The sequence below is a fragment of the Trichoderma citrinoviride genome, assembly GCF_003025115.1.
Source record: "Trichoderma citrinoviride strain TUCIM 6016 unplaced genomic scaffold BBK36scaffold_17, whole genome shotgun sequence".
Classification (NCBI taxonomy): domain Eukaryota; kingdom Fungi; phylum Ascomycota; class Sordariomycetes; order Hypocreales; family Hypocreaceae; genus Trichoderma; species Trichoderma citrinoviride.
In genome coordinates this window covers 484,924-506,341 of record NW_020194725.1, presented here as the reverse complement: position 1 = coordinate 506,341, position 21,418 = coordinate 484,924, and the positions used below count along the sequence as shown (strand labels likewise).

General features: G+C 54.6%; 6 protein-coding genes across 6 annotated transcripts; 3 read left to right on the top strand and 3 right to left on the bottom strand.

Moving 5' to 3' along the window:
- Window positions 1-693: 693 nt before the first annotated feature.
- On the bottom strand, window positions 694-2,808 carry BBK36DRAFT_1185403 (hypothetical protein; the record flags this gene model as incomplete). Its single annotated transcript, XM_024896440.1, has 8 exons — window positions 694-1,622; window positions 1,662-1,709; window positions 1,740-1,792; window positions 1,829-2,010; window positions 2,083-2,361; window positions 2,392-2,408; window positions 2,448-2,487; window positions 2,521-2,808. The coding sequence occupies 8 exons, from the start codon at window positions 2,806-2,808 to the stop codon at window positions 694-696; spliced, it is 1,836 nt and encodes a 611-aa protein (XP_024745771.1).
- A 2,843-nt stretch (window positions 2,809-5,651) lies between these two features.
- On the top strand, window positions 5,652-7,464 carry BBK36DRAFT_1163132 (hypothetical protein; the record flags this gene model as incomplete). The annotated part of the gene is made up of 2 exons (XM_024894501.1): window positions 5,652-5,673; window positions 5,927-7,464. 2 exons carry the CDS (start codon window positions 5,652-5,654, stop codon window positions 7,462-7,464), a joined length of 1,560 nt encoding a protein of 519 aa, XP_024745770.1.
- Window positions 7,465-8,059: 595 nt separating this feature from the next.
- BBK36DRAFT_1172638 (hypothetical protein) lies at window positions 8,060-9,438 on the bottom strand (the record flags this gene model as incomplete). Its single annotated transcript, XM_024895757.1, has 3 exons — window positions 8,060-8,848; window positions 8,967-9,133; window positions 9,192-9,438. 3 exons carry the CDS (start codon window positions 9,436-9,438, stop codon window positions 8,060-8,062), a joined length of 1,203 nt encoding a protein of 400 aa, XP_024745769.1.
- Window positions 9,439-10,320: 882 nt separating this feature from the next.
- On the top strand, window positions 10,321-10,965 carry BBK36DRAFT_1129444 (hypothetical protein; the record flags this gene model as incomplete). Its single annotated transcript, XM_024891738.1, has 1 exon — window positions 10,321-10,965. The coding sequence occupies one exon, from the start codon at window positions 10,321-10,323 to the stop codon at window positions 10,963-10,965; it is 645 nt and encodes a 214-aa protein (XP_024745768.1).
- Window positions 10,966-15,500: 4,535 nt separating this feature from the next.
- Window positions 15,501-16,649, top strand: BBK36DRAFT_1129050 (p20 subunit of caspase; the record flags this gene model as incomplete). Its single annotated transcript, XM_024891701.1, has 3 exons — window positions 15,501-15,882; window positions 15,948-16,386; window positions 16,445-16,649. 3 exons carry the CDS (start codon window positions 15,501-15,503, stop codon window positions 16,647-16,649), a joined length of 1,026 nt encoding a protein of 341 aa, XP_024745767.1.
- A 3,957-nt stretch (window positions 16,650-20,606) lies between these two features.
- On the bottom strand, window positions 20,607-20,900 carry BBK36DRAFT_61187 (hypothetical protein; the record flags this gene model as incomplete). Its single annotated transcript, XM_024898355.1, has 1 exon — window positions 20,607-20,900. A coding segment is annotated over one exon (294 nt), but the record flags the coding sequence as incomplete, so codon positions are not given.
- Window positions 20,901-21,418: the final 518 nt, after the last annotated feature.

The following is a 21,418-nucleotide window of genomic DNA, read 5'->3' as shown; positions in this document are numbered from 1 at the left end:
TTGAGATGGTTCGTTGCGTTTGCTGGCCTGATAATGTGAAGCCGCTTCCTTGCCTTACTATCATGCCACTTACACCGTTCATCTCACCTCGCAAACTGACCATACCCTACATGCAACGAATCAGTTGGCGCGGCCTTGGTTTTCTTAACCCCCAAGGCATGGCCGTTGAATTTTATTCAGCAGAAATTTGCAAAAGCAAAACGGAATTGGTTCGAAAAGATGTGTATATCGATTTGACTGCTTCATGCATCTGCAGCTGGAAATTCACTGTCTTGAGGCATGATTTCTCCTCGTCGGCATTGGACCACTTAAGAACGCAGAGTGACGCACGGAGACCCCCGCAAACAGTTTATTAGCCTGCATTTTCAACTCGTCTCTTCGACATTTCCTTCTTTGGCCAGAAATCAAATAGACGACACAAGACTTGTATGATAAGTGACGACTGAGGCTGTGATTATTCGTTGGATTGAAAAAGCTTCTACTACAAACTACATCATCCGCTGCGGGTATTAACTGCTATGCCATCATCCTACAAATAGGTACAGAACTTCCAACTTTTGAGCACCGGTCCCGACACCTCGGAAGCCGTAACCGGCCGGCAAACGACAAACACACCACCATCAAGTGAGACCAAAGCTCTCTCCTTACTCTTGTTCATGAGCTCCAGGTTGTTGTTGCAATGAGTTTCTCCATTCATGCAATAGTAGGGCTGTCAACCCTCTCGACCATGCCTTCGTAACCAACAGGTTCTTCCTTGACGCCACCGCTCCAATCGCCTAAACTAGAGCCGCTCACGTACCTAGAAGTATAGCTGTCACGAGAGCTCTGCTGGAACTGGCCGCTGTACACGGAACTGCCCCTTGTGGAGATGGCTGTTCCTGGCGGTATCAGTTGGTTGGGCTGTAGCTCCAAGTCAAACGGGTCGGACCGGATTCTGTCACGTCGCTGGAGGAACGACTCGCGGTTCTGACCCGTTGATTCAAGGCCATGTACGGACTCTCGGTGCACAGAGTGCGGCCGGGGAGGACCCCTAGGGACCTGGAAGCTTCCAAGCCCGCCCAAGGATCGGCCTCTAGACCGGCGAGTTGACGCAGAAACAGGGGGAGGCAACACCATGTTGTCATCGCTGAACGGATCCAAGCTGGAAGGCGGCGGCGCCGTAACCGACATCAATGAGTTGGCATCCGAGAACGGGTTGAGCTTGCCAGGCTCGAGACTTATGCCTTGTCCGTTTCTGAACTCTCTTGGCCTGTTTCCGGGTGCGACGGGATGCTGGCACAACGGGTCTGGCGGCAGCGTGGCATTGATCGGTTCGGTAATGGCCGCTTCGAGGAACTGGGAGTTTCCTCTGTCCATGTTGACGTTGCGAGATCCGAGTTTCTCGCCAAGTTTCCGCCTCGCCGCGTTCAACGTAGTAGAAATTCCCAACTTTTGCCCCATTGATATGAAAGAGCCCTTTTCGGTAAATCCACCATCCTTGTTCAATCCCTGTCTGCCATCCGCGGCCCTTCTCTTCCACAGCCAAAGTAAGATGAGAATCAACGCAACAGCGGCAATACCGCCTACTGTGCCACCGACAATGGTGCCCGTGGGTGGTTTCGAGCTTGAGCCAACCGGGTCTACTATAGGTTGTCCAGTGGACTGGCTTCCTGCTGACGAACTGCTTTCCGACGCATCGCCAGGTAACGTGCTGATAGCTGAGGGGAAGGCTACAATGCCTCCAGCAGAACCTGTTGTACTAAAGGTTGCATCCGTCGCTGTGCTGGAAGATGTACCGCTTGAGATAGAGTCACTAAGCGGCACACTTGTCACAGATACAGGCGTGGACGTGGTCGCAGAAAGGGCTGCAAAGATAGCTGCAGAACCTGATGTAGAGGTTGAAACCGAGATTGACGTCGGAATCGGAGTCGAAGTTGTAGCCGAGATGGACGTGGTAGATGCACTAGACGACGCGGCGGATACAGATACGACCTGATTGACTGCCCCGGTGGGAGCCGCTGGTGGCTGCTCCTGATTCGACGAGTTGGCTTTTGCCCCCCTTGGCGGTGACGACGAAGTTGCTATGGTGGAAGAAGTTGCTACAGCAGAGGGTGGCGCTTCAGCAGAGGAAGCTGCTGGATTAGAAGACAGAGCTGAAGTTTTGGCTGGGGGATCAACAGCTTCTGCGCTGAAAACCTCTGGCTCTTGAGTCGAATCGTCGGTAGGCTGGGCTGCTGCTGATGTAGCTTGAGTCCGAGTAGTTGACGTCGGGTTTGCTGGTGTTGATGAAACCTCCTGTGCGATTTCGGTCCCGACTCCCGAGCTTTGGGATGGTATCGTGGCAGAAGACGGCGTTGGGCTGGACGGCGTGACCGTGGGTGCCTCACTGGCCGAAGCTGTGGGCAAAGGGACGATCTGAGGAGAAGGCTCTTTTGTTGAGGATGGTGTTTGCGCTGGAGCGGATGAACCAGGTTGATTGCTGGCAGTGATCGTCGTAGGCAGCGCAGGCTCGTCATTCGCCGTCGAATTTCTATCTGGAACGGCTGTAGTTGAGAAACTGCCAACGGTTTCCTCCGCAGAAAAGCTCGACCCCGTAGTGCTGGGGGCCTGTGTAGGCGGGCTATGCATCGTACTGGGGGCTACGTTTGGGGCATCGTTGCTCGAGGTTAAGATGTCCTGTGCTGAATCGCTGAAGATGACACTAGATGAAGGCAGCGGAGAGACATCTGGGCCTCCAGTGGCTGCAGAGCTGGTATTGAGAAAGGCAGTTGACCCAGGCAACTGAGTTTCGATAGATGTCGGAGACGCAACGCTCGGAAGGCTTGACATTGCGGTTCAATCGACTTGCGGGACCAGCCGCAACAAGAAAGAAAGAAAGGAAAGAAAGAAAAAAAGGAAAGAAGAGGTTAAAGGAATGCCATATACGAACAGATGCTGCTAGGGGACGAATATCCTCCACGAAGCAAAGAAGAACAAGGAAGCCTTGTAGACAAACAAGGGTAGAACAACAACTAGCCAACCACAAGAGAAAGAAAGATGAAGAGAAGTAGATTGCAAAGAGGAACAGAATGATAGAAATGGCCTGGTCCAGTGACAGACGAGGAAATAGATTAGGGAAGAATGGAAATGCGATATCTAGGATGAGAGAGGAGAAAGTCAAGAGTATCATGCGCCTTTCCCGGCGGCACTTCCGACGTCCTCTCGGCGGTACCACCTAAAATTGGCAGCCAGAGGGGCCACAGAAACAGGAGCCGTCTAGCTCCTGCAAGGCAACGAAACACATTGCATCGCGCTGTGTGATATGCGAGGGTTGCGCCGATGCGATCTTGCATATGGGAGGCGGCGCTCCGTATCAGGGGCTGAGACCCCGGTTCTGCGACACATCTGAAGCATCATGACATGCAAAATGGGGGAACAAAGTCCGCTTTCGAACTAGCCCGGCGACAAAGGGGAGCGGTTGGACAGTGTATGGTTAATATTGGGTTGAAAAAAAGACATAAATCGAATTGGCACAAGTACTAGGAAACGTTACTTTTGAGCATAAGAGGCGAAGGGGCGAGAGGAAGCAATTCCAGTGTGGTCGTCGGGCAGTGCTTGGTCATTGCTGTCCGAGTGTAAGTCGCAAGTGTGGTACAGAAACCGCTGTCAGCGCGGTGCTGTTCGGCTCAGGCGAGATGATACGAGAGTGGCCACGACGAAGAAGTGCGACCAGAGGTGACACATACATACAGCTGATGGGCACCTTTTGTGAATGCCTGCGTCATCTTTCCACCTGAGGTCATCGAGAGTAGAGACTTCGCGAGAGTAATGGAGTAGACCATGAAACCACGCATCTGCACAGCATCGTTCCATATGGACTGTATACCTCCCCGATTAGGCGCCAATTGACGACCTGATCAGCGCTAAAGGGGCCCAAAGAGAGGCATGGCGACGGGCTTGATTGGCACGCGCCCATGTTCCGAGTCGTTGAGCGCCAGTCAGTGCCCTGTGCCTTGCGCATGGGATGGTTTGCACAGGGGCATCGTGCTTCTGCATCGTGCTCGGTTCGTCATACCCACGCGCTTGGTGCTTGGTACGTGTACGAAGTACGGCCTTGGACTCGAGAAGGTGATATTCGACGGATATTCAAATGTAGGCCAACGCCGGTGTCTGCCACTTTTTGGAAATGTCCTACTATCAGCTTCACGAAGCATGCTAGAGAGAGCACTGAGATGCAGATTCCGGGCTCAGAGATGCTCCGAATATTGGTCAAGCATCTGTCAATGCACGCCAGATCCCCCCAGACTGGTTTGGCCAGAACAGCAAACGGAGTTTGGATGCTGAAGGATCGGCATCTTGAAGCATTCATTTGCCTTGTCGGGGACGCATAAGGTACGTTGCACGTCGACTCCTCAAGGAAGACAAAAGGTCGTGGTGACGGTGGCAAAGAAGAGCAAAGACCTCCTGTTGTCCTCTCATCAGGATCCATGTGGGATGAAGAGCGTCCATGTTGGTAGGTCCCATGTAAGTTGAAGACCTCTTTCCGCATCTGCTCTTACCTTAGATAATCTCGTGGTTATGACTAAGGTTGTGATCATGATTCGCGCTTTTACACACGGCAGGAGCGATGTGATACGGTGCCCGCCGAAGAGATTTGATGCCTTTGCTGGGTATTCGAAGACTTGCGGTAGTCACGTCAGAGGCATCACCTTCCAGTTCTCACCTACCTTAATACGGAGTAGAAACACCAGCAGACGAGGGGTTAGTCATACTACATGTACTCTGGTCAACCTCGACTCCTCCTTTTGCATCATCTTCCGGCCGCGGACAAGCAAGATACTCATGTTCAGCGATGATGCGTGCTCAATGTTCCTCATTCGGTGACTGGTGACAAGAGGCGGGGGAGCTGCTAGCCGCTGACACACACGCGTGCACATGCCATGGATCCAACCATCTTGGACAGCAGCTAAAGTCACGCACTAAAGAGCTGCCCGCGTCTTCTTGCGCCATGCCCCTGGACCACCACAGCAGCTGTCTGGCCCCGTTCGGGATTGGGATTCTTGACCATCCATGCAGCTCGACAGCCTAGGCACTGCACCCATCTCTCGAGCCTGCAGAGCAGGTAGGTACCGAGTACAGCACCAAGCACGGCGGCCGGCACTTTGGTTGACCCGCCAGCTGGCTCCAAGCGAAGCCACTCACAGCAGATTGCGTCGTTTCTCCCACGAATCCTGTTCTCCGTCACCGTCTCCGCCTCCGCCTCCGCATCGGCTCGGGCACTGCCAGCTTCTGCTGTCATCTTCTAGCACGCGCGCAAAAAGAGGCCATATCCGAGTCCGCTCGCCGAACCGCGTCTCCCCCCGTGATCCATCGTGAATCGGGGACGCTTGTCCTTTGGCCTGGCCCGCTCTCGTATCCGCTCCCGCGCCTGGCATCTCCGAGACCCCATCGCTTCGGCCACGTCTTTGCTCACGATCGTTGCCGAAGCGGACGGCACCCGTCTCTGCCTCCCAGATCCGCCCGTCTAGCTCAGCCCGTGGAGGCGACCGCCTAATCCTCTGCCCCTCCTCCATCTGGGGACGAACCTGGGCTTACGATTGCGGCGCCGGCTGGAGCTGGCCTTACCCACTATCTGCCTATCGATCTATCAACCACTCCACGCTCTATCGTGTCCTCATCACGGGCAGGCAATCATGTTCGGATCCTTTGGCTTGGGTATGTCTCCTCCATAATCTCTGTTGATCTCCCCACCCCCGCACATCCCATCTCGCTCTGCCCTGCCGTCCGCAACCTGGCACGCGACCAGCTCTTGTCCCTCTTTTCGCCTCGGCTTTCCCTGCCCCATCCACGCCAGACTCGGCTTGCTACACCCCTGTTTTCACGTCTTGTGTGTCTTCACTCGTTCAAGCCCCTGTCTTAGGATTGAAACACCATCCCGAACTCTTCAACTTTTCTAAACGGCGACTAGCAAACCTGCCGCCCAAGGTCAAGGTAGCCCCCGAGGACATTCCGCCTCCAACGACAATTAGTCTTCCTCGCTACCAGCCTTTCGTCCAAGATGATGTGCCAGTCGATCCAGAGAACGCTCTGTCTAACCTGCTCAAATGCACGGGCCGAACTTCCGCCACTGCGGGAGCCGTTGGGCTTTCTGCCATCGGATTTGACTTGAAATTGGACGTCGAAGTCGACGACCTGATCCCCGATCCAACCGTTCTCCCCGATTTTGAACGGTGGGACAAGCTCACGCTCGAGGAGGCTCGAGAACTGAAGCAGGCAGAGCGTCGATTTTTGCCTAGCGGCAAGGAGCATCCCGGATGCCTCGTTTACATAGAGCGCCGGAGGGAGCTCTCTCACGATAACGAGGAAGCGTTCCGTACCGTTCGTCGCCTGGCACCACCCAAGGGGATGCAACAGCCTCGCCTCGGCAACGCCTATGAGTTCTTCCGCTGCCTCGAATTCTTCACCATGTACTGGGAGGACACAAGTCGACCCCCCTCCCTCCCTCCATCTCCCGAACTAGCACCGACAGAGAACGGAGATGCCAGCACTGCTAAGGAATCACCACCGCCCCAGGCCGCACGGACGTCGGATGGGAGTTCCATGCCTCCGGAGTATCGCCAGAATCTTATAACGGCCTTCATAAAGCTCGTCGCGTACGACTTTGGTTGTAACGTATCCATGTCCCGATTCGAGCCAAGACTGCAGCTGAGCTCCCCAGAGGGCCATCCTAGCCCGCGCAAGTCATACAGCCCCTCCAACTGTCAGTTCATCTTCCAGAGTCCCATGACCCGGGAGGCAGCACGTAGCGGCCTAGTGTACGGCCCCGTTGGGGCGGTGAGTACGCGTCCAGTTATAGACTTTACCACGCCTGATATCGAAACTGCACAGTCTCTCGACCTAGCTCGAGAAGTGGTAGCAGCGCTCATCACAGCCCAACATCGGGCGCGCGAGGGAAAGACCGAGACACGATTTGGTGAGAACCAGTGGTGGACTACCAAACCGCGATGGGGCGGCGGCCCAGGGGGGCCCATTGGGCGAGAAGTCGACATGTGCACATCCTCCGGGGACAAATGTGCAGCGCCTGCCGACTCAGAGAGAGGGGCTCGGCCTGCTGCGAAGAAGGCCCGGAAAACCATGTCAGCATACGACGCGTATCGCATGGTCCGGCCGCCGGCCTATACATGGGACAAGAAGGCCCGTTACCAAGCTATTGGCAGGCAGAAGGGCGCCGATTTTGACGACATTTTCGTCATCAGTTCTGTGTTTCACCATGTGTCCATTCTCCGGGTGCGAGTGCCCGATCGACTTTTGGAGGTGCTCGCGGGCTCTCCTGACCCCGACGTAACACGACGCAGCTGGGGAAGGGTGCAAGGATGGCGAAGTCGATGGTTCGACTTGTTCAATGCTGAGCAACGGCTCGCAGCCATGAAGACGCTCTGGGCCGTGATGGAATACCAGATGAGGAAAGAACCGGGAGAGGAGGACGTCGAGATGGCCGACAAGTGAGCGTTTCCAGCAACTGATAAAGAAGGAGAGAGCGTCGACTATATTGTGGGATGAGAGACTTGCAAGACAGAAAGAAAGTACCTGCAACAGAACATTCGGGCTGTTTGATTCGGCAAAGAGAGACACAAGATACTTTCTAGATGCAGCGGCTTTCCCGTTGACGTGAGCTAGGGTTAGACAATAATATACTGGAACGTAGGATGTTGTGGATTCTGAGAAGTCGAAAGCAAGGGCATGTGATGTTCGATACGGGAGTCATTATGAAAGTGAAGGTTATGCGGAGTAAGCTCCGACTACTGGTTCGATTATCAACGGGCAATTTTGCGAGTAGCTTACCTTCCCTTATCAAGGCGTGAAATGCCACATTGACTCACGACACCGCTTCTCTTTGGATGGAATAAAAGCTCTATGCGCTTTGTGATGTCTGCAATGTGAATACGGAGTAGTTGAATAGGTGGATAGCAAGTATCATTTGTCGAAAGTAGTGGTGCTGGGCATGCTATAATCCTAGACCATATTCATGTCTCGGCCAAACGGTCGAGTGACATCGCTGCGTTCCTCGTACTTTCGTGACAAGTCATCATTCAACCACAAGTCATCCTTCGGCCAGGCGTGCGAGCATCTGGCAGACGTTCCAGTGCAAAACGTCTCTTGTTGCGATTGAATCCTCCACGCTGTCATGTCCCTGGCCCTTAGTCTGGATCTCTCGCCCCAGCCTCTCTTTCGCCAGTGCCTTCAGTGATAGCCCCCCTTTTTGCCTCGGCACTGCAGGGACATTCTCACGAGGTCCTTGTTGACCGTTTGCTCCCTCGTTCTCAAGCTGCACACCGCCGACCTGGGTCTCCCGTTCTTGCGCTGTTTGCTTGACCTCCTCCGGAGGCCTGTTTGCCTTCTCGACCAGGTGAGTGTCGATGATGGCCGGGTGAATCCAGCGCAAACAGGTGAGATCAGAGTTGGAGCCGTGTCCGATGACGATGGTGTCGGGGTCGATAAACTCCCAGAGGGCCTGTCTTGCGCTGGCACGTCCGAACAGGCACGACCGCGCACGTCGTGCTTCTTCCATATCCTGCCTACTGACGCCCGAGTACCTTGTGTTGTAGTGAAGCATCTTAATGTCAGGATACACAAGCTTATCGAGCAGGACTTTGCCGGAGAAGTAATCGATGGCAGACACGCGGATCAATTCGGACTCGCCCGTCATAGCTGTGCCCATCTCACAGTCAATGACCACGGCGACTGCTGGGGAGCCACCAGTGCAGTCAAAGGGCGTGGGATAGAATTTCCATTCCCTTTCCAGCTCCCCAGCGGCGTAGACTTTTGGCTTATGCTCTTGGAATGCTCGACATGGAGGCGAACCAGGCAAACCGTCGCAGCAGGTCCATTTCTGACACGTTGTATGTGAGCTTCGCCATCTTAGTAGGGTAAAGAATGGGAAATAGGGAAAGAAAATAAGGAGTATGGGAGTAGGTCGGGTACAACGGGAGACAAACCCTTCGTATGACTTTTCCTGGATGATGCCTGCATTGCAAGGCCGCCTCCTTATCCTTCTTTGAAGTGCCTCCCTGAACAGAGTTGTCGATCGGCTCGCTAGGACCGTCCTTATCCTCGTCCTTGCCTCGAACGGGCGTCTTTTGCAGCCACATGAGCCTCTTCATCTTGTGAGGGAGATCTCGAGGCGTGCCCGTCAGCATCGCTTTGCCCTACATCACGCCCGGTATAACACTTACGACGTCCACAACGACCGCACCTCCGCTTGCGGTTCAGGTCATCCTGTGAAAGCTGGTGCACGACATAGCCGGATTTCTGCAGGTCGGAGCGGACATGAACGAGGTTCCGAAGATGCTGGATGTATTCCTGGGAGCTTTGGATTGCCTCGGGCTGGACTGGCTCGGGTTGCTTATCGCGCGGGGACATGGTAAAGGATATCGGAATAGCCACTGGGCGGCCTGGTGCCTGAGAGGCCTCAAAGGCCATGGCTGGTGAAGGCGAGAGGAAGAGGCCGGAGGGGATGGATATAATGACGCATAAGTAGAGAACAAACGGCAGAAGAAAGAAGAGAGTTGTTGAAGGAGGGGATTAGTATTCGAACGAGCCTAGGGCAGGAGCTTGGAGCACGATGTTGAAAGAAGATTGGTGGAAGAAGTGGTGAGGCAGAGTAAAGTGAGAACCTGGAAGGAGAAGCGCTGCTCGTGATTCGCAGCAATCGATTAGACGATGCTTGGATGCCTTAGTAGGCACGTCTTGCTGAGATGAGTCAGGCACCACTGCGAGCTCGTCTGGCAGCAAGCAGACGATGGAAGGCGGCCAATCCAACGTAGAACGGCTACCTACTAATCAAATGAGGATGCTCTGGTTGATATCCATTGGATTTCAATTGACTACATGCGTGCTTCACTCGGAGTAGGTAAGATGGATCACCATTCCCTCTTTTCCCTCTATTACTGCATTCTTGTGTTTGGCGAGAACAGGCGAGCTCCGGCTGTACTGACATTGATCTTTCTGCGCTCCCGTTTGCACATAGTAGACCTCCACGATGATGACAGTTCCTCAATACACAACACAGCAGCAACGCCCGTGTCCATTAAGTTGCTTACCATGATGGATTCACCGTTGGTCAGGTCCACGACGGCCCTTGTTCTGGGGCTATCCCTAGTTGCCGCCCGCCGTCCGACCCTAGCCGACGACTGTGGCGCCCTAATATGACTGGCAGCGTCGTGCAACGCTATGTATTAGTAGTATCAAAGCGGAGTTGATGCATCTGGCATCTGCACGGGAGAGGCGCAGGGAGAGAGGGAGAGAGGGTTCATAAAGGGCCGAGAGTCGGAACGAGAATCTCCAAAGACAGTTACTCTCGCCATGAGTCCTACAGCCATCGTCAACGACAAGGACGGGGAGGTCTCCAAGGGGACGCCTCGCCTTCTGATTGAGTTTCCTCCACCGGCAGCAGCCGACAATCTTACCGAGATTTCTGCCATCACCAAGCTCGTGAACCACGTCTTCATCGAAGGAGAAGCCGGCATTTGGAACAATGGCTACGTGCGCACCTCTGACGCAGAGGTAACAGACCTCATTCGCAAAGGCCAATTGGCCGTTGCCTATCTCGCCTCTCCATCTTTGGCATCCGAGAAGAAACCTTCAGCCGAGCAACTGGTTGGAAAAGGCCCGCCGGTGGGATGCGTGTGTGTCAAGCGAAACTCGGACACGCTGTGCAGCCTGGGCATGCTTGCCATCGACAAGGCGTACCAAGGACTTGGGCTGGGCCGCGAGATATTCCAGTTTGTCGAGGACCACTGCCTCTCTCTGGGCTGCACCACGCTCGGGCTGGACATTCTGGTGCCGACGAGCTACGACCATCCGCTCAAGACGAGGATGCAGGCGTGGTACAAGCGGCTGGGATTCCGGGAGACGAGGCTGGCCGACTTTGCGGAGGAATACCCTGCCTTGGCGCCGCTGCTGAGTGGACCTGTGGTGTATAGGGTGTTTGAGAAGAAGCTGAGATGAAGGATATTGAAAGACGATACTTGCTGCACTCGAGGTCAACGCCTCCTCTTTGTGGTCATGGTAGCCATATGCGACGATATACCCTACTCGCTCTTAGTCTATGATGTTTTCCAGAGGCAAGATTGGCTTGGGTCAAGGAGATAGACAGTGGAAGAGGAGGAGCGTTAGCACTGAATCATGTCATTACCACTACCTATCTACCTATAAAGTTATGGAAAGCACTGAGACGCCATTGCGTGATTAAGAAAGGTTCTACGAGTCATTCAAGATTCTCGGCCTGTCTCTTCAGCTTGAGATGATAGTAGTAGATGTGGGGATGCTGGTGAGCTGGCTGGGCAGAGACATTGACGCATCCCCTTGCCATGCCAGGGGAATGCTGCTTTGTCCCTCTGGGCTGCCTCGCACATCCACGGGATAGCTTGAACAGAAGCAAAACGCTTTCGTGATTGGATCAACCGGAAATCTCCAAGGTAAGTCTGCGCGGGCGATCTGCGTGAGGCTCGGCATTGGCCGCACGTACAGCAGCGCATCGTTGACACTCGACACGACATGCAAATCATCTTCCATCAGGGATCCCCTTGGATCTCATCCGCCAGCAGGCAAGGCTTCAGCTCTATCTGCTTCTTCCTTGTCTTTCCCTCCCTCCGCCCCCCGTCTTTCGGAGCCGAGGCAACAAGGTCCAAGCCGGCGAGCCTTGTCCCCGAAACTGGGCTGCGGATGACGGGCAACAGACCCTCTCCAGCTGAATAGCAAAGCGTCAGAGTGTCTCCGTCAAAGAGGGACGGACGACCTCCAAGACAGCTTCGGAGACGGCAAGTCCCGGTGCTGTGCTACACCGTCGAATTGCGTACGTGTATGCAGTGCTTTGTACGAGAAATGAGTTTGGATCAAGGAGCAAAAACAAACAAGAGACAGCACAACACGCACACACACCCTTTGCCCTTTTGCGGCGTGGCTTGAACATCTCTCAGATGGGAAAAAGGGCGTTTCGAGACGGTGATTGGACGATGCGGTTGATTGACCTCAGCTCTATCTGGGCAAAAACCCTTGCAAAGCTGCCTTTCGGCCCAAGTTCGTTCAACGACGGGACGAGCTGAAGGGTAACCGAAAGGGAATCATGGTCCTCCTCCCTGCAGCGGTAGAGATGCAGACCTTGGGAGTGGAAAGTCACTCCTCAAGTTTGTAATTGGTCGACTTGGTGGGAAAAAAAGCAGAGTTTTCTAGCTGCTTGGCTTTGCGATGAGAATGCTGTGCTTTGCTGGCTTGCATCGGGCGGTGATGGTGGTGGATGGATGGATGGACATGGATGGAGACGAGCCTCGCTGCAGGGCTGGTGATGGTATCAGGGAACATTCACGTTATTAGACAGATTGGCGGCAGCGGCAGCGGATATGTCCGGGGGGGGGGGGGGGGGGGAGATGGTTGGTTGGGTTGTCGTTTTGGGGTCCAATACGCTGCCGCGCGCCTTGAGGTTAAGTGTAGATGAGATTGAAATGGTGTTAATTAGTCCTGATTGATGTGACTGGACTTGTTTGCTTGGGTTGACATGCAGCCCTTGCGATGAGGTTGGTGTTGGTGTTGGTGTTGGTGTTGTGCCAGATATTGGATAGGTAGGGTATGGAATCAAGATACAGCTTCTTTCGCCATGGCCGAGAACAAGGAATCCGAAATACCAAGAACAATCCTCTAAAAAGGGCATCTGCAAAAGCAATCCAAGTATCGTCTGCTGCATACACAGAACCGGCCGGTTACGTCTTGGTTGATTGATCGTTCAGATGCCGAGGAAAGACGATGCTAAGACTGCCTGCACTGCACTGCCATGATGACCCGCATCGGGGTCTCCGTTGTCCGTCCGGCGAGGCACTGCCGCCCATCTCCACCGCCATGCACGACGCCATGTGGCCCGAAAGCCGCTGATGTTGGCTGGGCTGCTTCTTTTTCCCGCGGGGACGGATCAATGCGAAAGATGACGGCTACAGATGGCCCGAGCTTTTGTTTGGTTTTTCACTTGTTGCTTCTCGTGCTCAGTGTAGGTATCATTGCGTCGGTCAGTGGAGGGCTGGGAGAACATGAACATGGCGCCTGTGCTATGCTGTGCTATATGTACCTTACGTACATGTACCGGTGAGGCGCAGGAGATACCTACAGGGGAGCTTGACCTGCACCTGAATGCTTCCTTGACTCTTGGCCTAAACAACACCGTCGATTTCATCATATGACGGGATACCAAACCAGAGGAAACTGGTCAAGTCGCTTTTCCCGACTCTGATCTCTCTGTAAAGATACAGCTGCATACCACCGATACTGGTACTGGTATATGAAATTTCCATGTCTACGTACAACTACGCCCATTGAGCATCAAGTGCCTCCACGAGAAGATGACTCGTCAGCTCTATACCTAGTACTAACACGATATCCAGCCAAGATTCTCTTAACGCCTTGACTTCGCCGAACCTGATTACGCCCCGTACATGTAATAATGTTCTACTCATACCCGTCATCGGCACATGTAAGCAAGATACAAACTTACATGCCACCAGGCAACTACTTACATGTCCCGTATCACTCCAGCAATCTGCGTCGGGAGCCGCAGACCGAGATACAGCCCGAGCACCTGGCTGTTGCAACCCCCCCATCCGCTAGGCTTGGCTCCAGTCCTTGGACCCTGGACCGGCTGGAACCCCGGCACCCCCATCGGAGAAGGGTTTCGCGTTGGCAATCTCGAATCTCGACGGCTTTGCATCGAACCCGTCCATGCCATCACCGGATCCATGTCACACCCGCCACCGTCGTCGTTGCAAGAAGTAGTGCTCGCTAGCCGGAGCTGCTAACGGTTGAGGTGCAGCGAGCTAGCGCCCCCCCGAGGCACCTGGAGGGGACCTGTAGCTGCAGCCTACGGGGCACTCGCGAGTACCGGCGAGGGCTGCCAAGGGCCCCAAGCTCCCGACCCAGCCGCTGAACCATCTCCAGGGCTACAACTAACAGAACCCCGCCACACCACCACCCACTAAAGCCCACGCTGCACCTGCGCTATAACCCACTATCCACCATCCACCCGACTGCAATCCGCAACCCACCACCGCCAACGCATCGTCACCCGACCACCGCCTCTGCGGCCTGTTCCGTGAGCAAAAAGAGACAAAAGAGACACAAACCCTCGACGACGAGCGCTGTCTCGCCACCAGTGTCGGCTTCGCATCCTCCCTTGGGCGCCAAACCTGCTGCTCCCAAGCCTCGGCTCCTTCTCTCTCTCGCGCCTGTCTCACGCACTTTCGGGGCGATACATCACCAATTTCGTTTCTCTTCCTCTTCCTCTTCGTCTACATCTCCATTGCTTGTTACGTCCTTCTACACACCTCCTTCCCTCCTCCCCCCCATCCTTCATCAATCATCTACAGGCTCGAGTAGCAGCAAAGCAGCTTCGATTCGACACTCTCAGAGACCATACACCTCTCTCTCCCCACTCTCTCGGGCTCTCGCTTGACCTCTTGTCCCTGCGCCTCCTCCACGCCCGCCTTACAATCATATCCAGACGTCCGCTAGCTCTGCTCAGCTCTGATTGATCGGCCTCGGACCTGACCGCCCGCTACACGTGCTCTCTCGCCTGTCCTGTCCACGACAAGTTGGCCAGCGCATTGGGAGCAGAGCCGGACTTTTGCTTCATTAGTACGCGATTGTTCCCTGCACTTTGGATCGACGGCCGAGCAATTCCTTGACACGCGACTGTCTGGACCCCTACTCGCTCCTTTTCTTCGGCACGAGTCCCCGTCGTCGTTATAAGGGCCTGTTCAGCCAATCCTCGACGCCAGCTTAGCTCCCAACGGCGCGCTTGCTTGCGCCGCCTTGCTTTGCTCGCCCATCCGCCTGAACCAGCACGGAGATAGAAAAGAGCTTCAGCTTCGACGCAGCTCCGTGCCGAATCTATCTCTTCAACTCTCAATTTCCACAATGTCAGGATATCCACCCTATAATGGCGGCGGCTATGCCGCACCACCGCAGCAGCAGTACCAGCAGGGTTACTATCCGTATGAGCACCCAACTCCCCCTGCTACACCACGTCCGATGCTGCTACGGCGATGGTGCTCCGAATCAGATTTTGCTGTGCTTTGTCTGAAAAGCGGCGAATCTCGCCTCGTATTTGCTCTCATCGTTGATTTACTGACCTGGTCTGCCTCTCTCCAGGCCTCAGCAGCCCACATACAACAGCGGGTACCCGCCTCAAGGGCATCAACCGTCTCCCCAGCCCGGCTACGGCTACCATCAGCCTCCCCCTCCGCAGCAGTACGCATACCAGGTATGGCCGATGCTCCATCACCCCCGATATACCTGGAAAAAGGCACCCCGATGTGCTTGGAGACTCTACAACTGCTTACACTCGATGATGTGCAGCCTCCCCCTCAGCAACATGCCCCTCCACAGCCGCAGTACAGCAACTACGGCCAGCCACCGCCCCAGCCCAACTACAACGGACGACCCAGTACGGTGAAGGAGAACCCTCTGGTTCAATATCAATGTGCTAATTCCGCGTAAAAGGCATGCCTCCCCCGAACGGCTATAGTCACGGGCGTCCCAACGGCGGCCCCCCGCCCCCTCCGAACGGGCCGCAGAGCTTCGGCCACGGCGCACCGCAAGGCTACGCGTTTCGATACTCCAACTGCACTGGCCGACGAAAAGCGCTGCTCATTGGCATCAACTACTTTGGCCAGCGAGGCCAGCTGCGAGGGTGCATCAACGACGTCAGAAACATGACGGCCTACTTGGTGGAGCAGTTTGGCTACAAGAGGGAAGATATGGTCATTCTCACCGACGACCAACAGAACCCCATGAGCCAGCCCACGAAGCAGAACATCCTCCGTGCCATGCATTGGCTAGTCAAGGATGCCAGGCCCAACGACTCACTTTTCTTCCACTACTCTGGTAAGTTTCCCCTGCGATAGCCCCGGCGCTTCCGCATCTTGAACCTGTAGGCTGATTATGCCCAGGCCACGGTGGGCAAACAAAGGATCTCGACGGCGACGAACCCGACGGCTATGACGAAGTCATCTATCCAGTCGACTTCAGGCAACACGGGCACATCACTGATGACGAGATGCACCGGATCATGGTCAGCCCCCTGCAGGCAGGGGTAAGACTGACGGCCATTTTCGATTCGTGCCATTCCGGCACAGCACTTGACCTGCCGTACATCTACTCCACGCAAGGGATTCTCAAGGAGCCCAACTTGGCCAAGGAGGCTGGCCAGGGCTTGCTCGGCGTCATCTCCTCGTACAGCCAGGGAGATCTCGGCGGCGTCGCCAACAACATCATTGGATTCTTCAAGAAGGCCACCACCGGCGAGGATGCCCACAACAGGGCCCTCGCGACCAAGACTTCGCCTGCCGACGTTGTCATGTGGTCTGGAAGCAAAGATGACCAAACCTCGTAAGTCCATTGTCTTGACTCGAGTAATCGAGACGTAGCTAACATTCCTTTCCCGCAGTGCCGATGCTACCATTGCTTCTCAGGCGACTGGTGCCATGTCTTGGGCGTTTGTCACGGCTCTCAGGAAGAATCCCCAGCAGAGCTATGTACAGCTGCTCAACAGCATCCGTGACGAGCTCGCGACAAAATACACACAAAAGCCGCAGCTCTCGTGCAGCCACCCCCTTAGTAAGTTTCCCTTGCATATATGTCAGGTAGGGTAGTACTCTCCCTAACATATTTTGCAGATACCAATCTCTTATTTGTCATGTGAAGGGCTGTTCCTGAGTCTTTTTTCTTCTTCTCTATCTTGCCAGCTATCCTGGCTAAATCATGACCGAAAATACAATGGCTGCACCGCTTTTTCTTCGCGGAGTTTATCATGGCTTCTTTTGTATATGGAATCATACGTAGCCACAGATGACATGGCCTTTTTTGGATACACCACAATGGGACGATTATCGGACTTGGGAAGCTTGGAAAATCCAATTACTGCTCTTTCTTCTGGTTACTTCTGCTTCGCCTTCCTTGTTCTTGATTCTGCTCCATCTTCTTTGCTCTTGATTTTGCTTTGATTCTGCTTTGATTCGTCCGTGTTTAGCCTTCCTTATCACGTGTCGGACCTTTTGCTGGAAGTCTGTTAAGAAGTATTGTTTTGGCATAGCGTAACGATAAATTGACGATTTCTTTTCTTTCAATGTCTTCAGAAACTGGTTGGATACCCTCATGCCAAGAATCATCATCTAAGAGTTCACGTATCACCACGCGTTAGACAAATATACGGCTCTCCGAGCGAAAAGAGAAGGAAGAAATCCCCTTTTCAAAAGGGGAAAAAACCAAATCAAATTCGATTATTCCAAAACGGCCATGCAAACCTTGTCACTTTCCCCCCTTTAAACGCCAATTGCTGCCGAGCTCAGCCCCAAATCCAAAACCAGGCGTACTCCCATCCTATGCATGACAGAAAGCAAAAAAAGACATTGCCCTCTTTTTTGCTTTGATGATGATGATGATGATAAACCAAAAGAAGACGTTCCCTTTCCTGCATCCTGGTGTATATATACATTGAATTTGTTTTAGGCTTGACCATTTCCGTGAGAACCGTATCCCCTGAACCATGAATGTCATACAGCGTTAGACATCGAAAACCACACCGGACATTAATAGTGATGAAACAGCCAAGAGAGTATGTGCAATAATGACAAGGAATCGAATAAATAGATGCAAGAGGTAATCACCCTCCCTTCTCCCGACAATGAGACGGGGTTGTGGGCGAGTGAATGCATGCCCCCTCAGCAGCACATGCTTAGTAGGCGTCGACAGAGACAACCTTGAGCTGCTGGGAGCGCCTCTTGCGGCGCTTCTCCTCGGCCGCAAGGCGGAGCTTCTGGTGGATGGCTTCCTGGGCGGCCCAGTTACGGGCGGCGATGCGCGTGCGGGCGATGAAGCGCGCCATGATGAAGAAGGACTTGAGCGTCGGCGAGGGCGGGGCGGGAGAGAGAGACCTGGGGAGAAGCAAGGGCTTTCGACTATGGAGGACGTGGGTGCGGACGTGCTCGAGCTCGCGAAGCTGGGCCTTGTTGCTGCAGAGAGGGAATGAAAACTGGTTAGCAAACAAGAACTTCAAGAAGGGGGGGTATCAGGGGCAGAAAAGAGACGACATACCAAGCCTTTGCGACGTTGAGCTGCAGCTGCAAAAACTTCTTTGCATACGCGCTGTCCTTGCGGAGAGACGCTTCCCGCTCCCACCGGGCATGCATCCAATCCATCTGCACGACCATGCTCTCCAGCTCCTTCTTGTGCCGCGCCTCCGCATCCTCGGCGGCCCGCACGATGGTGTTCAGGGCGTCGTCAGCGCTGTATTGATAGTGACCCTGCTTCTGCGCCAGCAGAGCCTCCTTCTTCAGCAGCTGGAGGTCGTTCTGCAGCTTCTCGGCGCTCATGCGGTACGCCGCTCGCTCGCTGCGGGCGCGCTCGAGCTTCTGCCGCACGACAGTCTCCGAGGCGACGAGGCCGTCGATGAGCTGCTGCTGCTGCACAACAGCCTCTTCGAGCGTCTCAACGTCAGTCTGGCTCTTTCGCAGCCGCTGGCTATGCTTGTTGGTTTCTGTATGAGATGCAAGGGCAGCGTCACGCTCGCGCTCGGCCCTATCCAGCTTTCGTAACAGCCGCTGCAGCTCGAGCTCATGCTGGTTCGCAGCTTTCTCGGCTTCCTCTCGCGCTTCCTCGATCAATTCCTCCAACTCAAGCTCGTGTTGGGCCGCCGTCTTCTTGGCTTCCTCGAGCATTTCTTCCAGCTCGAGCTCGTGTTGTGTCGCGGATTTCTTGTTCTCTTTTCTCACCTCCTCAAGCATCTTCTCGAGCAGGAGCTTGCGCTGGGTTGCCGTTTTCTCAGCTTCTTCTTTCGCCTCAAGCATTTCTTCTAGCAAGAGCTTCTGGTCCTCGATTTCCGCCAGCTGTTTCTGGAGCTCTTCGACGACCTGCGACTCCCTACCTTGAGAATCGCCCCGGGCTTCGAGCTGCTGGACCCGGTTGAGCTGGGCCTGATAGTCGATTCGCGTCTGACGCAGCTCATCGCGTACAGAAGACAGCTCACTGCGGAGCTGCGTCACAATGCTTTGGCGCGTCTCAAGGGCTTCTTGAAGATCGTTCAACTGGCGAAGTGTTTCCTCTTCCTTCCGGTGGCGGTCAGCATCACCGCGGGCCTCAAGCTGCTCGGCCCGGTTCAGCTGCGCCTGGTACTTAATCTGGGTCTGGCGTAGCTCATCGCGGACAGTGGATAGCTCACCACGGAGCTGGGTCAGGAGGGCCTGGCGTGTCTCCAGCGCCTGCTGAAGCTCACCGACCTGATGGTTCAAGGCCCCATCAGTCGTGCCACGATATTCAAGCTGCTTAACCAGGTTGATCTGCGCCTGATAATCAATCTGGGTCTGGCGTAGTTCGTCGCGGACAGAGGAGAGCTCGCCGCGGAGCTGGGTTAAGAGCCCTTGGCGTGTCTCCAGGGCCTCCTCGAGTTCGTAAATTCGACTGTGCAGGGCGTCCTCCTCGCTTCGATCTGCCTCGCCTCGGGCTCTGAGTTGCTGGACCTGGTTGGCCTGCGCCTGATAGTCCCTGCGGGTCTGGCGGAGTTCCTCCTGTACAGAGGATAGCTCATTGCGAAGCTGGGCCACAAGGTTTTGATTCGTTTCCAGAGCTTCTTCAAGCTCGTATATGTGACGGCCCAAGGCCCCCTCCTCGCTTCGCCCAGCCTCGCCACGGGCCTTGAGCTGCTCGTTCTGGGCAACTTGCGCCTGATAGTTCCTACGAGTCTGGCGCAGTTCATTTTGTGCAGAGGTTAGATCATTGCGAAGCTGGGACACAAGGCCTTGGTTTGTGTCTAGAGCTTGTTCAAGCTCGTGTATATGTTGAGTAAGGGCTCCCTCTTTATCTTGGCTAGCCCTCAGTTGCTGGACCTGGTTAACCTGCGCCTGATAATCCTTCTGCGTCTGCCGCAGCTCATCATGCACAGTGGACAGCTCATCCTGCGCAGAGGATAGCTGAGTTCGAAGTTTGGATATCAGACCTTGGTTGGTCTCCAATTCCTCTTGAAGAATTTCGTTCTGGCCCTCGGCATCCTGCAGCTGTTGCTGGAGCTCTTCAATGGCCTGTGATGACTTGCTTTCAGCGTCACCTCGAGCTTCGAGTTGCTTGATGCGGTGGGCTTGTGTCTGATTTTCTTTCCGGGCCTGGCGCAGCTCATCGTGCACAGTGGACAGCTCATCGCGCGCAGAAGATAGCTCTTCTTGAAGCTGGGATACAAGATTTTGATTTGTCTCCAAGGCCTCTTCAAGATTCGCATTCTGGCTTTCAAAGTCCTGCAGCTGTTGCTGGAGCTCTTCAATGGTCTGCATCACGTCGTCCAGCTGGTCCTTGTGGTCGTTCTCCTGAAGCGCCTCCAGTTTGTCTTCCCCTTCCGTAATGAGGCGGTCCTTTTCCCGGATTTCGGCTTCCAGATCTTCGATATCGGCCTGAAGTTTCTCCACCATCTCCTTGTACCTTTGATCCTCGGAGGCCTGGCGTTGGAGTTGTTGTATATTCGATTCGCGGTCCTGGAGATTTTCTCGAAGCGTTTCCAGCTCGGCTTGGTGATCATTTTCGGCAGAGTGCTTTTGCTTTGCCTTTTCCTGCAGCTCCAGCATCTGTTGGCGGAAGCTCTCGAGGTCACGCTCGGCTGTGATGACTTGTTTCTTGTATCGTTGCAACTCCCTCTGCATGGTGACTTTGTCCACTTTCAGCTCTGTATTTTCTTTCAGGGCAGCCTCACTATAGCCGGGACCTGCTTTCTTGAGGGCCTCTTCAAGGAAATGGATCTTCAGTTTGAGGCCAAAGTTCTCCTTCTCGATTTTGTCAATGACGTTTTCCTGCTCCCGTAGGGATAGTTGGTTTCCATCCTGTAAGGGACCCTTGTCTACGTTTCGGCGCGGCGGAAGCCCCATTGGCGTGGAGGAGGCACTGCTGGCTTCGATTTGTGGAAGCTCGTTATCAAGGAATGATGCGTGGCGCGCAGAGAGGGCGGAGAAGTCCATTCGCGGAAGCGGAGTCATGTCGTCGTCCTCGTCGATTCTGTTGAGCGCAACCGGTGTGGTGCTTCCAGCCGCACCTTTCCCATTTCTCCGTGAGCTGTTCATTGTAGCGGACTTGAGAAGTGGTGTGAATTCTCCGCCTCCAATGTTTGATGGCAGATTTCGACGGTCTGCGAGGGATGTTCTTTGACGAGGAGTTCGGATGCTGGTGCCGTTGGAGCGGCCATTGCGGAGCTGCTGTAGCAAGTCGTCGTCCTGATCCGGGGCTATAAACGATGCCTCCTGAGTTATGTCCGCAAAATCGGGCATTCTGTCGAGGTATGTCCCGTCCCCAGCATTGCTGCGTGGGGTATCGAGCACGCCGCCAAAGCCGTGATGGGCCATTGCGGCGGCGAATTCGAAGTGGCTGCGCGTATCGTATGAGACGAGCG